Genomic DNA, 17,100 nt, shown 5'->3' on the forward strand with positions numbered 1-17,100 from the left:
AAAATGCAGCAAAGATTTCTTATATAGGTGATAAGAAAGTTATATAAGAAAGGCCTTGTTCTTGTGTTCTTCTCCTCCATTACACTTTTTTTTTTAAATTTTCGTGTCATATTTTACATGAGTCATATAAGGGGGAAGGCAAGGACGTACTACTGACGCTGTCGGCAAAAAGCAAATATAAGGCCGCCTAAAAGAAAGGCGGCAAGAACAATTGAGAATACTCTTGAAGCCAAGTACGCAGCTGAAGATCTCCATGATACGCGATATGCGTGATTAAGCAAACAGACTCAAGAAGAGAGCCGATGAAATGAGATAACATTTGCCGAAGCTTAACAAAAAGCGTTTTAGTTTGCCCTCTCGCTCTCAAAATCGATATTTCGCTGCATCATTAGCGGTCTACCAGCGACAGCGACCGTGGATATTTGGGATTCAGCGATTCGTAAAGCGGTGTTTACAGGCGTTAGAAACGGAGAGAGAGTAGTAGACTAAAGTATAGGCAGATATGTTTGCCAGGATTGCACCTGGTTTGCTACCCTTCAACAGGTCTGGGACAGATATCAAGATGAAGATGACAATTAACCACAACAATAGCGCGAACGCGACACGCGTGAGTTTTAGGAAGAATCCGGCTAGACAGTCGACCGCGCACACCGCGAAAAAGCTACTGGGGCTCTAACCTCAACCGTCGCCTTTACACGGAACTGGAAGAGTGGTGCGACGATTCCCGAAGAACAAGTGCAGACTGCACGACGCAGCTTTAAGTTGCACATGGCTTGGTGGGAACGTGAAGGAGTCAAAGTTTAATAAAGCACCGTCCACGCAGCACGCCCGCATCAGTCCGGAGAACAAAGCGGTCGTTTGTAAACGTCAGCTCGTTAAGGGGCTTGTTTTGACAAGCAGGCGCTCCATTCAGATGAAACATATGCGGGAACCCGACTCCGGCACTCAGCGGTATACATATATGCTGCGCGCGGCTCTTTCGTCAGAGCCGCCAGTACATTACGCGACACCGCGGGAAGCCGCGTGGCAGCGTTCTTTAATCATGCGTGCTGCGGAACCGAGCTCCGGAATCTGGACGTCTCTTTATTACTTTAGTATTTAGTCGTCAGCGAAATCACACGATTTGCAGAAACGCTAAAGTTTATTGCATTGGCGCCAACCGTAAGCGGTGACAATCGTAGTTTCGTACGTAAACGCAAGCGTTTGTAGGCCTTCAAATCGCAACTCGAATGACGTGCCACTCATTTTCAGTACGATCAACTGCGGTTTAACTACCGGTGTTTCTGGAGCCAGCTTTACCACAAGAGGACTTGCCTGACAACAAGGCAACACTGACGAAGACAAGTCATTTTGTTGAAGCGCTGGCTAATGAGACATATGTTGTCCAACTACTGTTGATAATTTCAAGTCGGCATCTTCTTGTGAAGCTTTGCTTCTTTCATATACTTCAAGCAAGAATGTTATTAGAGCTTTACGGTGTACTGTGTAACATTCAGCGGCCTATGCTATAACTCGAACCTACATTTCTTTAAATTAGTTGTTATGCTCGAGATTCTGTCGCCTTGGTGTAGCGTCGACACCTCCTTGCACCACACAAATAGTTCAAAAACACGCACGTGGACGCGCAGCAACACATGTACACAGCGCTAAAATAGTTCGCTTAAAATGCATGTTTACGTAACTGACATAAGTAAGCAGTTATTGCAAGCATAGTAACTTACAGGGAGACAGCTCTTCTAGTACACAGGGTTTACAGTAACGTCTTATATTATACAGCAAAGCACAGACAGGTTGACGAGAGAACAATAGATGATTAAGTAGTAGAACAGGACAAATGCATTCGCAACTTCAAAATGTGTAATGAGGACCGTTTATGTAATCATATCGCCATTTATGTACACCGCATAATCAATCACTCGTAAGTATCTCACTGCTACCAGCTGCTATTGAAGATGATGGCAGCAATGATTGTAAGATGACGTAGTTTATACGGTGTACATAAGGATCGCATCAGAAGCAAAACAAAGTTTTGTCGACCGAGAAAAATATAACAATTATTGCTAATGAAGCGCGCTGCAGAAAAGTAAATAGACAAGCACTTTCTTTCTCAACTTGCATATTTCGCTTAAATGACAGCGGCTTCGCTTTTGATAGAAAGATAAAAGAAACAAATCGCGATATACCTAGACCAAGTGAGACGAGGATCGAATTAGCAGTATACCGAAATATCGCACATGCAAGTACCGCAGTCTACCCTGGAGCAGTCGATGCCGAGCAGACGAAGTGCGGTTCCAGCGCCTGACGCAACATAATCGACGGGCGAAATTAGCCAATAGTATGCCACGAGCACCACGCGAGTTGGAGACGCGAGATGGAGCAATGCATCGCGTGTTAAGGTACGCGCGTGCGACAATTGATCGATTAATTCGAGTCGATACGCGTTCACCTGTGTCGCAGAGGCGAGGCTCGACTGGTATATACCAGAGTGTCGCGCCTTTCCCGCAAGCACAGATGACGGCGAAATTGCTTTCCAGGACCGAGTGGTGCACGCCACTGGACATTTTCCTGATGGCAACGAAATATAAATGCCATTCTTTACGCACACGTCTGTGGGGTGATGACCTCCTATTTATTTTTGTAGCTTATTTACGCCCTATGTGGTTTTCCGATTAGAGCTGCTTGAGCGCTACCGTAACCCACGCAGATATACTAAGGCGAAAGTCGGGCACCTGCTCAAGAGCACATACACATGACGTCCAGGACATGGTAAGTAGGACATGTATTCAGCTCCTGCGATCGCTTCCGGCAGTTGCTGTGCAAAAAAGCTTGGCTTTAAAGATTAATTTCGGTTAATCCGAGGGAGTCTTCACCGGGAGTGCGATTTGGACAAGACTTATACGAAGGCTACAGCATTTGCCTTCTGCGCCTGCTCGCAGCAGTCTATATACAAAAGCCCGTGTTCTGAAGAGAAATAGTTAACATTGGCAAGGCGTACACAATAGAACAAAATATTGCGTGTATATATATGTATATAATATATATATATATATATATATATATATATATATATATATATAGTAAGAACAATTACGTGATCAAGGAATGCAAAAATAGCGGTCCACTCAGGAGGCCACGTTTCTACCAGAAAGCTCGCCTTCGTGCACACCGCTCGCCGCCGGCGTTTCCCGGTAAACATTACAGTTACATAAGCTGCTGTTGCCGGAAAACGTGAGAAGCAGTTAGCGATCTTTGAATGCCATAGCGTTCCACTCTTAAAGGCGAAGCTTTAGCGTCCCCCAATTTTTCTGCTTACTTCATGATTCCGCGACAGCGCATCGTGATCTATAGGGTTGCAGGCTCAGACATTTTTTGCTCATCAAATGAAACGCGGTTGCATTTCATTCGGCAGGCAATGATATAGTTTCTTTCCCTCTTTGTCGACCTGCTGCAGGGCCGAAGTTGGCTACGCCACGGGAAAAGTTAGGTGCTTTGTAGCTCATGCAGGTTAGAAAAATTGGCAACGTTGAGAAGGAATGCCCTTTAACAGCTGCAGGAGACAATCGATTACCTGTAACTAATTCTTTTTCTTCTGATATTTCGACACCAAGCACTTTGCTGCCTAGAAACTTATTTTTTGTATTGCTCAGGACGAGGTCGTGGGTTCGTTTCACGGTAACGGCGGCCGCATTCAAGTTGGGGCGGAATGCAAAACCGCTCCTGCACTTAGATTTCTGTGCATGTTAAAGAACACCTGACGGTCAAAATTAATTTGGAGCCTTTCATTACGGAATCCTTCACGCAGGGAATTCGTTGTGCGGCTTCGGGGCATTAAAACCCACAATTATTTGCTAATACTTGATATTTTCGCGATGCTGGACGAAAACAACATTTAAATCACATCTGAGACACTGAAAAGAGAGCTCAGTATGGGAAATGCTAATAGGGCAATTTTAATTTTCTATGGGAACGTCCGCAAAGAGAGACGGCACTCTCACGATGTTATCACGTGATTATAAACGCTGCCCCAGCTGACAGCAGCATATATGTGATGCTTCGAGGTCCGTAATGCCAGCACAACACGGAGGCCTTTAGTGAAATATGTAAACGACTCATGTTACACTTGTTAACAAGTGTAGAGATCTGATTTCGATGTGCCATTAACAAGTGTCCACTCAAGTGGTATCATACATACACGAGCAAATGTTATTTCCCCAGGCTTACTTACTTCTTTCTTTTCTTTTTTTCAGCCGCTCATCTCGGGCGAAGAATAGCCGGCTTAAATTATCGTTTATTCTCTCTCTCTCTGTCTGTCTCAGTATAAGTACCTAATTTACCACTCATAGAGAGAGTGTAGATTTTCTGCTGTTTCACTCGCGTTGCACAGTAAAGAGTGGGAATGTTTGAGATATCGTAGAAATACGCTTTTCAAGGAATAAGGGTATACAATAGAAATAGTTTGACAGTTTCTGGGTCGTTATTGTTCCTCCGAGGTAACAAGGGAAGTAAACATGATTCTTCCAGTAGGAAAGAAGGAACTGAATCTGCTTAAGGTTCAAATCTGCAGTGAAAGGCGCGTGTGACAGTGCCCATCCGTAACTATAAGAGCAAGTAAAACTGAGAGAAAGAATGCGATGCGTGGCACTGCAGCTACGAGTAGGTTGCGAGAACAGTCAAATGTGGTTGGTTCACGGCTTTGCGATAGCGTCCCAAAATGGCACGGGCATATCAGAGCCTCCACGTAGTAGAGAAGTTCAACTTAATTTTAACCCACTGAGGTTCCTTAAAGCGCGTCGAAATAATCTTGGTACACAAGCGTTTTTGCATACCGCCCACATCGGAATGTAACCACCGGGTCTGAGAATCGCTGCGAGTAAAAGAAAAGCATACTTAAGCGGTTAAAACAACCAAAACAGTGAATAATGAGAAAGATGTTCAGCGCTGAAGATAATCACTAGAAAAAAAAAAGCACTTATTTTTATCTTGCCGTATACGGCATGCCCGGCCCGTCCACGACAATGCCTATAGGTGCAGAACACGACTCCTGATCATCCGAGCTGCACTTCGCATTGCGTCCACGCATCTGATTGTCGGAGTCTCAATACAAATAGAATAAAAAAGAGGCAAAATGCACACACTCACGCTGTTCGGGGATCGTCTGGAGCGTTCCGAAGTAAGGCGGCAACACCAGCGGACCGAGGCCCGAACCCTGAGGGCCGGGCCGACCGAGCACGACTCCTTCGTGGATGGTCAGCATGACACACTGGCTGCCATCAAAAGGCTGCCCGCGGGCTTCAAACTGACTCGAGAGTGCCACAACACGCCCGCGTTAACAACTTTGCGAAAAAGCGCAGCCGACAGAGAGGAGCGCCAAACAGCGCCGGGGAGTCTCGGCCGCCGCCTCGGACAAGAGACAGGCAGCGTCGGTCGCCAGCGTACGCCCCCGGAGCTGGGCGACGTGGGTCGCGTGGCCAAACAGGCCGCGCCGGATCCGGTGTCGCGGCCCCGCAGATCGAAAGCCGCGAAGAACCCGACGGCGGCGCCTTGCGAAACGGTTTCCTTCGATAATGCCCGGGCCTCGTGCGATTGGCTCATTCAACGGAGGAAAGTAAACGTCTGCCGATTACTGCAGGAACGCTGTCCCGAAAAGTATGGCGCGCGCCAGCGAATATTTGCGGCAACGGCAAAATAAACCAAAGCGAGTTTGAAAAGGCTGTCGTGACTGTGGTATACTACTATAAAGTATCTTGCACAGAGCTACAACGCATTCGAGCCCTCATGACTAACGCAGGCGCTGCACGCCTATCCTCGTGCGACCCCTTGTACATCCTTGAGCAAAAGTATACGGACCACAGACTCGCTGAAGAAAAACTGACTTTATTGCTAACTCAGACGCGTAAACTGAGACTGACGAGTGCACTGGAAAGTTTGCGATGCCTATTTTGGAAAGCACCCCGTCTTCGCTTTCAAGTGGCATTCATAGTCGGCGAAATAAAAGCGTCTTTATTGCCGTATCCATGGTCCGTATATTTTTGCTCGGGGAAGTACATTGTATAATCGACATTGCCTTCAATCCTGTTCAAGATTAATTCGGGGGCGATTACGCAAATTATTCATTCCCGATATAAAGTCGGATATGCGCGAAAGTGTATGCTAAAATAGTTTTTCCCATTGGCTTTCGCGAAAATTGACACCAACTTTGGTTGTGTCGCAACAGACGACGGAAATCACTCGTGAAATGCGTTTCGAATGCTGCAAGTTGAAGTGATTAGCCATGACGCTGACGCAGCATCAACACGCCAACCTATCCGTAACATTTTCATCTGTGTGTTTAGGCCAACCAAAGCGGTTTTGACGGCAAGGAACGCGAGGAAACCATTACTTTCTCCCCTTACATGAAGATTCTGCCTTAAGCCCTAACCAGAGTAGCTGAAGAAAAATGCCAGTCGGTAATAAGAACCGACCTGAAAAACGATTACCTGCCGAAGCTGCACAGGACGGACAATGCTGAGATGGATGCCCCCCTTACCCTTGCGGAACTACAGGCAGGATGGATGCCGATTACTGCAGGAACGCAGTAATCGGCTGCGTTCCTGGGGTTCGCACCTTAAGCCCCAACTCCTCCCCCGGGGGACGACTGTATTACTAATCGGCTTTTTGGGAACGTGGACGACGCCTCACGCGCAACCTGCATCACATCAATATTGTGGCATGGGAATCGGGCTCTTTGCCGTCATGCTGGAAGCCTGCCAAAATTGTACTGATTCCTAAACAGGGCAAACACCCTGCCCTTAGGCAATCTTCGCCCCATCTCCCTCACGTTATATCTAGGAAAAGCAATGGAACACACTATTCTTCCAAGGTTTACTACACACTTAGACAAGTATAACTATATACCACAGACCATGTTTGCCTTCCGCCCACGGCTATCCACGCAATACATTATCTGGTCGTACAGCCTTTCTAACCATCGGGGAGGCTTAAATCGGACGTCATCTCACTAGGGAGTATAAGGGCACACCACAAGGGTTAGCACTCTCACCCATGCTCTACAACATAGCTTAGTCGCACTCCAGGAACGTCCCTCTACCGTTCCCCGCCCGCATCACAGTTTCTATGCGAATGACATCACTCTCTGTATCGCAGGAGGCAGTGAAGGAGAAATTCAAGCAACCCTACAAGCAGCCATCGATACAGTGATATTATACATCGAACCACACAGTGTTTCCTGCACTCCAGTTGAATCCGAACACCTCGTACGCGAGCCTGCTCATCGGCGACGCCGGTCTGCACCTCCCTCTCCATCCATTGACCTGGCAGCCCACGGCGCGTCTAGCCCCTCGCGTTTCTATCCTCCGAGTCCTCGGGCTCCGCATACAGCAAAACGGCAAGAATACTGCAACTCTACGTCATCTTAGCAATCACGCTGCGCAAGTAGGTCGGCTTATTTCACGTATCAATACTCGACATACTGGTATGAAAGAGGACAATGTACTTCAGCTAGCCCAGGTCTTCATCATCAGTCGCATCGTATATGTTGCGCCCTTCCTATGCCTCTCACATGCTGAGAAACACAAGATTGATATCATTATCCAGAAAACACACAAACAAGCATTCCACCTTCCACCCAACTCCGCCAATGTAAAGCTGGCTCAGTTGGGGCTTTCGTGCACTACACACTCGACGAGCTCATCGAGGCTCAGCGCCTAGCTCACTACGAGTGCCTCTCCCATACCGCGACAGGACGCCAAGTCCTCATTAAGCTGAGCATTCTTTACCTCATGCAGGCTGGAGTCGAGCTTCCTATACCGTCGGACATCCGCGACACTTTCCTAATTCCCCCTATCTCGAAGAACGTGCACCCCGACTACAATACAGCACGTCGCACCGCAAGGGCTCAGTAACTCGGGAATATATGTATGAGGGTGCTTCGCACGTGGCTTATGTCGAAGCCGCGGGCTACCCGACCCACTTGGCCATAACACTTGCCGTGGTCATGGGCTCGAATCTGGATACCACAATAATCAGCTCCATACACAGCATTCATACTGAAGAAGGCGAAGAGGCTTCTATAGCTCTCGCCTATGCATCGACTACTGCATCGTGCATCATCACTAATTCCAATACAGCCCTACGTAACAATACTGGTAGACTCATCTCGTCCCAAGGGCACTGCATTCTTATCGGCACACACACACCTCCTGTCGCCGCAGCGTCCACCTGATCTGGGCCCCGAGCCGCGCAGGTCTCACCGGGAACGAAGCCGCGCACGACGCCGCCCGAGCAAGCGTCCACCGGGCGCGTCACTCCTCTTCTGGCGAGCAGTTTTCCGAACGGCCTCACCATCCGCAAGCCCCTGATCACGAGGCTGTATAGCCTCCTGACGCAGCCACGCGCGCGACCGTATAATCGCATATGGCGAGATCCTCACGTACTACCGTAAAGCCCGCCTCAAATACCCCCCTCCCAATGAGTCCCTCAACAAGCATCAATCGACCGCGTGGCGGCGGATGCATTCACTCCGCGCTGCAAAGCATGCCAAGCGCCACGCGCACATCTCGACCACATTATCTGGACATGCCCCGCACAGCTACGCACCATCAACGACTGCACCAACCCCACTTTCAGTATCATCACGCCCGAGCAGTGGCAGGCCATGCTGCTCAGCGAATGCACGGAGGACCAACTCATGGGTAGTCCGGCTGGCCCACGACGCAGCCAAGACTCAAGATCTGGCCGCAGCCTGAGGAAAAGGGGCTCCGGTGGGCTTTGTCTCCTGGCCCCCCACCTCCCTTGATAACAGCAGTGACTTTTAATAAAGCTTTGTATCTCTGTTTCTCAGATCCGAAGACAACATGGAGACAAATATAATATCTGGGATTTTACGACCAAAGCGCAGGGGCACTACGTATAGTGGGGGTTTTACGCGGTACACGGACGTTTTTGCATTCCACCCATATCGATATGCGGTCGCTGCGGCTGGGACTCAAAACCCGTGGCCTCGTGCTTAGCAACACAACGCCACATTCGGGGCGGGTGGTGTGACGGCACTGCAACAAAAGCGATCAGCAACAATTACGTTTCAGCGTTGCTTTAATGTTTTAGCGTTGCTTTTACCGCCTTAACTTAAGAAGTGGAGCCTCCGGACCTCATTACAATAAAAGTTTTCACCCCCTACCCCCCCCCCCCACACCACACACCTCCTTGAAAAGAGCATACGATATACGCCAAGCTTCGGCTATATATATAGTCCTCGTGGGTGAGAGGAACGAGATATCAATGGCCAAGGCACCAGTGGCGTAGCCAGAAATTTTGTTCGGGGGGGGCTACGCCACTGGCCCCATGTGTGTGTGTGTGTATATATATATATATATATATATATATATATATATATATATATATATATATATATATATATATATATATATATACACACAAGGGGCCAGTGGCGTAGCCAGAAATTTTGTTGTTGCATTTAAAAGGAAAAGTTTAATTCTAGTGACTACTGGTTTCAAATTTTTTATTTCGGTGGTCAATTATTTATTAAAAATTGGCCAAATCGAAAATTTTCAGAAAACGAAACTATCAAGTTTACAACTCCGTGACTCAACAATGAAAAATGATATCACAATTCTGTGAATTGCATCTAATAGTACATCTACAGCGGACAAAATGGATAAGTTACACATGAATCTCAAAAAAATTTAGTATTGTGGAAATACGGCTTGTGCAGAACCCTTGTACACAACGTAACCAATTCACGTAAGATACAAATTGACATAGCAAACTTGTCCGCTTTGGCTGTTATAATAGACGCCGTTTACAGAACCACAATGTCTGTTATTCATGCATAGCTATTAGTTTGTAAACGTCGTGCTTCTATATTTTCAAACTTTCGAATTTTTCAAAATATTTTAAACAACATTCAGGCCCTAAATCGAAGTTGTGTTTCCAACAGAACTAGGATTTAACTTTCTCTCTCAAATGCAACGAATTTCAATCAAAGCGATTAGCAGGATTATCTAAGAAAAGGGTTTCTGCGTTTTACAAGTATTTGAATAGGCCGCGTCGGATTGGGCCCGAGCTAAAGCTTCCTCTTAAACAATTTGTCAAGGGATCAAATCCATGAATAATAACTGCATTGTCATTGCCAAAGATGCTGCAAACGAATTCTTGAACGCTACGCACAGTCAAAACAATAAAATATGTATTTTTTCATAAAAGAATATACTCGTATGTGCCAAAAATATTGCCCAAAATAACTGATATCAATGCTTCCATATTTTTGTCTATTTAAGTAAAGAAAATATCACACGAACTTTAGAAGTATATCAGTTCGAAACCAGGAAAGCAGTGCATGCCACTGATATGAAAAATTAAAAGGCAATGAACTGAACAAGTTGAGGACAAATATGTTAATGAAACTTTGTCATTCATGAACCGTGCTTACATTCTTGTATATATGCAATGGCCAGTGAAAAATCTCAATGACGCTGTAATTTGTTTTAATGTATTACGCAGAAGCAGCTGTCACCGGTCGTGTATCGTAAGTAATTGCACCGAAATCAGTCGCAACAGAGGGCACGTATAAAAAGCAGGAATTCTGCAAGATATACGAGGGCAAGTCAAATGAATGTGAGCCAACAACGGGGTACTTCCTTTAAAAGTAGTCTTCATGAGAATTTAGACATTTGTCCCATTGATCAACGAGTCGCGTGATTCCCGTCTTATAAAACTCCTTGGGTTGCTGCTTCAAAAAGTCTGTATCTGGTTCCCTTGAGCTGTTTTTTCGGTTGCCCCAAAATGTAGAAGTCGCAAGGTGACAGGTCTGAGCTGTATGGCGGATGCTGCAGCGTTTCCCACTTGAACTTTGCCAGTTTTGTATTAACCACATAAGCGGCGTGGGGACAGGCATTGTCGTGGAACAAGATGACCCCATTCGTCAATTTTCCACGTTGTTCGTTCTTGATTGCGACACTGTCGTTCTGGCGTTTCACAATATCGGAAACAATTGATAGCCTCTCAAGATTTAGCAAATTCTATCAGTAATGGACCCTGACGACCGAAAGAAAAGTCAACAACACCTTTCCAGCGGAAATGATGGCCTTTGCGTTCTTTGGGCGCGGTAAATTCGAATGTTTCCATTGTAAGCTTTGCCGTCGTGTTTCAGGCTTGTAGTAGTGGCACCAAGGTTCGTCCCCGATCACAATTGCAAACATGAAGTCGTCATCATCATTGTGATACCCGATCAGATGAGTCAAGGCAGCGCGAAACTTCTCCGTCTTCTCGCTATGGATCGAAATCTTGGGGATCCATTGCGCACCAAAGAGCCGATAACCGAGAAGCTCATGAATTAAGGCGTGAACCGAACCGTGGCTGATGTTCAGACGGTCTGCCAGTTCATCGATGCTTATCTTCCGTTCTTGTTTCAGCAGCTCATGAACCTTTGAAATTGTGTGGGGGGTGATTGCACGATGGCTTTGGCCCGGTGTTGGAATGTCTTTACAACGTCCTTTAAACCGTTTGCTCCAACGCTTCACAGTGGTCAATGAAATGCCGTGTTCAACGTAAACGGCAGCCATACAGCGATTAATTTCTGTTTCGGAAACACCTTTAGCTGTCAAAAACTTCGCGACACCGAGCTGTTCAACTTTTGAAGTGTCCATTATGTGACGCAACTGTATTCAACCCAGTGTATGAGAGCAATAAAGAACATTTATCTTCACACCTGCGTGTCACTTTTGTAAATGAGACATGCCGTTCTCCTACGCGCATGCCTCGCAGATAATGAACCGAACCATTATTGCGCGGTTAGGGTAGGCGCACTTTCATTTGACTCGCCCTCGTACATTAGAAATGCAAAGATACAATGGGATATACAAATGTGAAAATACGGCTTGATAAAGGACAAAAAAGTGTCACTGGAAACATAGTTCACTGCATGTATACACAAAACATCGCAACAAGATATTTAAGTATACGTATAAGTCTCCAATGAGTCTATGTATGTAAGAAAAAGTAACTGTATGTGATGCGTCAAACAAGGCAAATAAACATGTTGCACAATCATAGATTCACAGAATCCTATATTCCGCCCCCATTCCATCCACTCCCCCCGATGTATTGCGCGCGACGGAAGGCGGCGCGCTTGCTCCCCTCTTTTCTCCTTTGCGCACACAAGACTGAGCCACCATCGTCGGCTCACCCATTCCACCTCCCCCCCTAGCTTTCACTCGCACATACAGCATGCAGCGCGTGGTCACGATTTTATCACCCTTGGACTTTATACGAAACATGAGGGCGACGGCGACGGCAGGAATGCGCCTGGAGTGTCCATATAATTGCTTTCGCAATAATATAATAAGAGTATCCGGCAACTGAAGCGTCCCGTCGCCCATTACTTTCCGCAAAAGAAGTATCAAAATCGAACTTTCACCATGCGGCAATTCGCTGCGCCGCAACAATGTTTTTTTTTTTTTTTCTGTGGGGCGGAGGCACCGAAATGGAAAAAAAACGCATAGGAAAGTATGTTGGCCAGAATCGAATGCCTATATCGGGCACCTAATGGGGCTACATAATTAATACCGAAGAAATCATGAGACGATTGGCCCCCTGAAAACCATACGCATATTGCTCAGTATCCTACACCGGCGAAACAAGACTTTCCGGAATGGTTCCGCTCAAGGAACGCGGTGCAATCCTTCGAGTCCCCACAGTGATGGCGGCGAGCGACCATTGTTTTTTTTTTCTCGTCTGCTAGCCAGAAAGCTTCCAAAACTCTGTCAGGTGAAAGTCCACTCGGCCAGAGCAAGCCGAACGCCCACCGAAGTGCACCGCGCGGTGGTCGGGGCCATACGAGAAAAACATATGCGCTCTGGCTCGCTCTGGCAGCCCGCGGGTAGGGTAGCGAGAACAAAAAAAAAATTGAAGAGGCTCAATGTGTTCTCGGCGAATAAAGGTCTAAGTAGAAAAAATAAATAAGAACGTAGTTACTTTGGCTGGCTTTAGTGTCTTGACATGGTTGTTCTGGCGAAGGTTAAAAAAGTGTTGATATTTTTTTATGTGACATGACGGCACAAATGAACCACCCCAACACATCGTCTCATTGGACCTTGCTGCGTGCTTTGTCAACTCGTCTGCTAGTGTGTTGATTTGGCTTGTCTCGTTGTATGTTCCGATGTAAGACTTTAGAAAAGTCAATGGACCTTTGGCGTCAAACGTTTATAACAACATTAAACCCACAAAGTTCCGCAATTGAAAATTTAAAGCACAACTTTGGAAATGTCAATGCACGTTTCACATCGAGAGCTTATGAGATTTATACCCATAAAGTTTGGCAGTTGATATCCATGCGCTCCATAGATTCCGTGGCCTCAGTGAGATGCCGCGGCGAGCCCGCTCACCATCAAAGCGCCCTTGAAACATTGTGCTCGGATGGGACTGCTTGGCGTTATGCGATTGCAGGTGTATGGGCGTTGCCACGAAATCCAGCCCGAGTTCGCAATCTTCGCGGTTAAATGTCTTTTCGAGCGTCAAAAAGGCATTCTAGACGAAATCCAGAGTGATTTCCGGCGCCGGGGGTCGCTTCGGTCGGCGTTGCATGGACAGCACGAAAAAATTTCGGGGGGGGCTGAAGCCCCATAAGCCCCCCCCCCTGGCTACGCCCCTGCAAGGCACCGAGGAACTCCTATATATAGAAAGACGAGACGAAGACGGCGCATATGGAAAAAAATAGACTTAGTGTAGACACGTTATAAGTTGAGACCGTGGACACACCTGTCAATGGCGAGCAGTTGATGTGCTGCCCGTGTTCCTGAAGTCCACCGTATTTGAGTGACTGACTGTATAGATTCCGTTCTCATCAAACCCATGCCATGCAGTCATATATCTACGAATAGCTTCAGCTAAATGATGAACGAGCTCCTAAAATAATTTTTAAAAAAAGGCTCGTTCGTTAAAAAGGGCTGCGCCGTTAATCCATTCATAGTGCTTCTGTCCAAGTGGTGCGGCGGACGGGACGGGTAACGGCAGGCAGTGGGCTGCACTGAACGGATCTGGTGATAAACAAAGTTTACGCGCATTGTCCACTCACTCTTTCTGTCCATCTTTATCTTAACCATTTCCTCCAAGCAATGCAGTAAACCGGATGCTCGCCTGGTCAACCTTTCCTTTATTTGCCTCTTCAGTCATCGCAGTTTGGCGCTGCGATCTCTCACACTGCAGTGAGAAACGAGGGTATAGAAAATGGCGCGAAGAAGAGGAGACATAACTAAAAAGGGGACACACAAAATGCTATGTCTGAAAGTTGGTACGTCATTGTCGCGAGGACGAGAGAGTGAACCCTTCGCAGCAGTGAGGAATCCAACTTTCCGTTGTCCGCGAGCGAAGTGCGTCTCTCGAGATCAGGGCGTCTTTGTCACCCATCATAGCAAAACATACAACGACGCGAACGAAAACAACTGCCACCTGGAAGTGTGACGCGACCAATTTCTTGCGTCGTGTCCGCCACCGCAGCCACAGCCAATCAGAGCGTGCAAACAGTGACATCTCAGAAAGCGATAATTCGAAGATACCGCTCCGAGGAGCTGCATTTGGCAACAATCCACTTCATCTTTTATTCTGTTTGATCATCCGTCGTCACGACTGATCAGTCCCGGTAATAACAGGCAGCGCGGCGACGTCGAAGCCGTAGACGAAGAGCGAAGGCAATGGGAAATGAAATGGATCTTAACGAATAGTATTTCGCTTCAGCGTCCACAACGGTGCACGCTTCTGCCAGGGACAGAGCAGGCACAAAGAGCGCTCTGTCCACGCGAGCGGCAAATCAGCCGAAGGCCACGCGCAGGTCTTTCCGCGCGCTCCTAAACGACGCGGCTGTTCGAACAGGAAACGGGGAAGCTCGGCCCCCGCATCAGGCCCGGGACTTTATTTGTGTAACGACGTTTAGCTTGGCCGCTGGCCCGAACCTGACCGCTGCGCCACTGGCTTGTCTGGACAACAAACTATTGCCTCGACGTTGGAGATTGATAGCGCGGCCTTTTCCGTGGTAACATGCGCCGAACGCCAGCTCTCTTTACGTGCGCGCCGACGACCACCCGGAACAACGAAGTCCCGTGCGGACGTCCCGTTAAAGCGAGTGCTTTCTTAACTTCACTCAAATGGTTCGGAGTTTGCCACAGGACGAGACGTTAAATCACGAATGGCGTCAAAAAAATTATAAGGGGCGCAGTAAGCACATTTGATGCACGAAGGGTAGTCACACCTAAACTGTATAAATCAAGTTCAACACTTTGACTCACATGCTGTGATTTACGCGTCAAAAAATAACTTCGACATGGATTTTAACATATCATTCATGCGGTACTCGCAAAAAAAAACTTTCCGCAAATTTAAGTTATTATTTATCATTCAATTTAACTGTGCTTCTATTTACTGCGTGCTGGCGCGTGGCTGAATAATACCTAGGCCTCCTAAACACGCGCTGTATATCGTTCTAGTATTTTGTTATAGCGCACGCCTTAAACTGGCTGCCAGGTGTGTTGACGCCGCAGTCACCTGCAGAACCCTCCTCTCCCGGCACTCTTTGCTCTGGATTGAGATTTTCTTTCAATAACGTATCTTTCCTCTTTTTCCACTTCGTCAATAGCGTGGTATTGTTCACACCATGACTAAACTCTGTCGCTCTTACTGCTTGCACCGGGATAGTCATGCGACAAACGTGGACAACACGTCACGTGACTCATGGAGTTTCATACTAGGGACAAAATTAGAGAAAATTTTGGGGCTCGTATTCGTGTGCGCCACCTGTGTGCCTGTCCAGTAAGCACATTATGCATTTGCCTACACTTCGCCCTTCCGCAGTTTCAATAGGACTTGTGAATTCTGGCATTATTTGTTCATTTCCTTTTTTTTCGTCTTTTTTCTTTTTCGACCCCAAATTTGCTGTATGACAACAATTACTCCGATTTAGATTCTAACTTAACGATCCGATGGTGTTTGGAACATTGCTAACAAAAATAACTGTTTATATTAAAAATATAATTGTGCATGGTGAGTTTTACTTACCAGACATGATCTATATTTGGCGAACGTGCACTTGGAAAGGTCGTGATTTATTAAGGCGCTGCAAATCATGCAATCAAACAAATTATTCGTCAAATGTGCAGCCCTTAACTGCTCAACAAAGTACACTGCTAGGCTATTCAACTAGAACAATAAATAGTTCGGCATTAAAATTGCGCAGATATCACGACTTAGCTATTTACATCGTTGCCATCTCCTCCCTTCTTAAGCGATGTCATTGTTTCAACACTGCAACGCAAAAGTGCAGGCACCAGAATGTGGTCCACACATTTTTACTTTTACTTAGCATGAAACTCCGCGGCCGATGGATGGATGTTATAGGCACCACCTCTAAAACGGGGTGGTATAGGTGAGGCCACCAAGCTCGTTATTTTGACCATTATAACTGCGTTTATCATGGTCCCTTAATTAGCAAGCCACTGAGGCCAAAAAAGGTTATGTCTTGATTCTTTGTGCTCTTTGCCTTTACTCCACAGCTTGTGACTGCTGCGGTGAAGAGGAAACCATGAGCCCTATTCTGTGGCAGTGTCCGCAGTATTGTGCACAGAGATGCTTACTTAACGCTGTGACCAACAAGTTCCACGAGCGACCTCTGTCCCAAGACACAATCCTCCAACATAGGTGGGACTCCATATCTTATCAGAAGGCTGTTAAGGCATTGTTGTGTTTTTAGTGATCCACCAGATGCAGTGGACGCCAATAGCAGCAGTTACTATTTTTTTCTTTCTTTCCTCCTACCTTCTTTCTATCCCCCTTTTCCCAACTCTGATGCAGCGTAGCAAACCGGAGAATCGATTTTGGTCAGCCTGCCTGACTTTGCTCTGTGTCTTGTCTGTCAATAAGAGAGCCACGTTTAACTATTTTCAACCGCAGTTTCATCAACATTTACTATACTAAGATCCCAAGGCCACAGACAGCTCAACTGCATGCGTCCTCGTTGACCTCTGGATAGATAATGCGGCATGTTAAGCAAACATACTCTATGGTCTCTGCGCTATTTCCACACTCTATGCGTGTGTA

The 17,100-nt window shown here is 46.7% G+C and overlaps 1 protein-coding gene across 12 annotated transcripts in view; it reads right to left on the reverse strand.

Annotated features, from left to right (window-relative positions):
• The window catches only part of Dys (Dystrophin), a 488,311-nt gene that overhangs the window by 386,745 nt on the left and 84,466 nt on the right, over positions 1 to 17,100 (reverse strand). Inside the window, exon 2 of one of the 12 annotated variants that reach the window (XM_065448323.2) lies at positions 16,063 to 16,120. The exons of the other annotated variants lie outside the window; for them this stretch is intronic. Coding sequence (XP_065304395.2) covers positions 16,063 to 16,069 — 7 coding nt within the window. The 5' untranslated portion in view covers positions 16,070 to 16,120. The remainder of the gene's footprint in view (positions 1 to 16,062; positions 16,121 to 17,100) is intronic. 12 annotated transcript variants of the gene reach the window in all.

This window comes from Dermacentor albipictus, chromosome 5 (assembly GCF_038994185.2).
Source record: "Dermacentor albipictus isolate Rhodes 1998 colony chromosome 5, USDA_Dalb.pri_finalv2, whole genome shotgun sequence".
NCBI classification, from domain to species: domain Eukaryota; kingdom Metazoa; phylum Arthropoda; class Arachnida; order Ixodida; family Ixodidae; genus Dermacentor; species Dermacentor albipictus.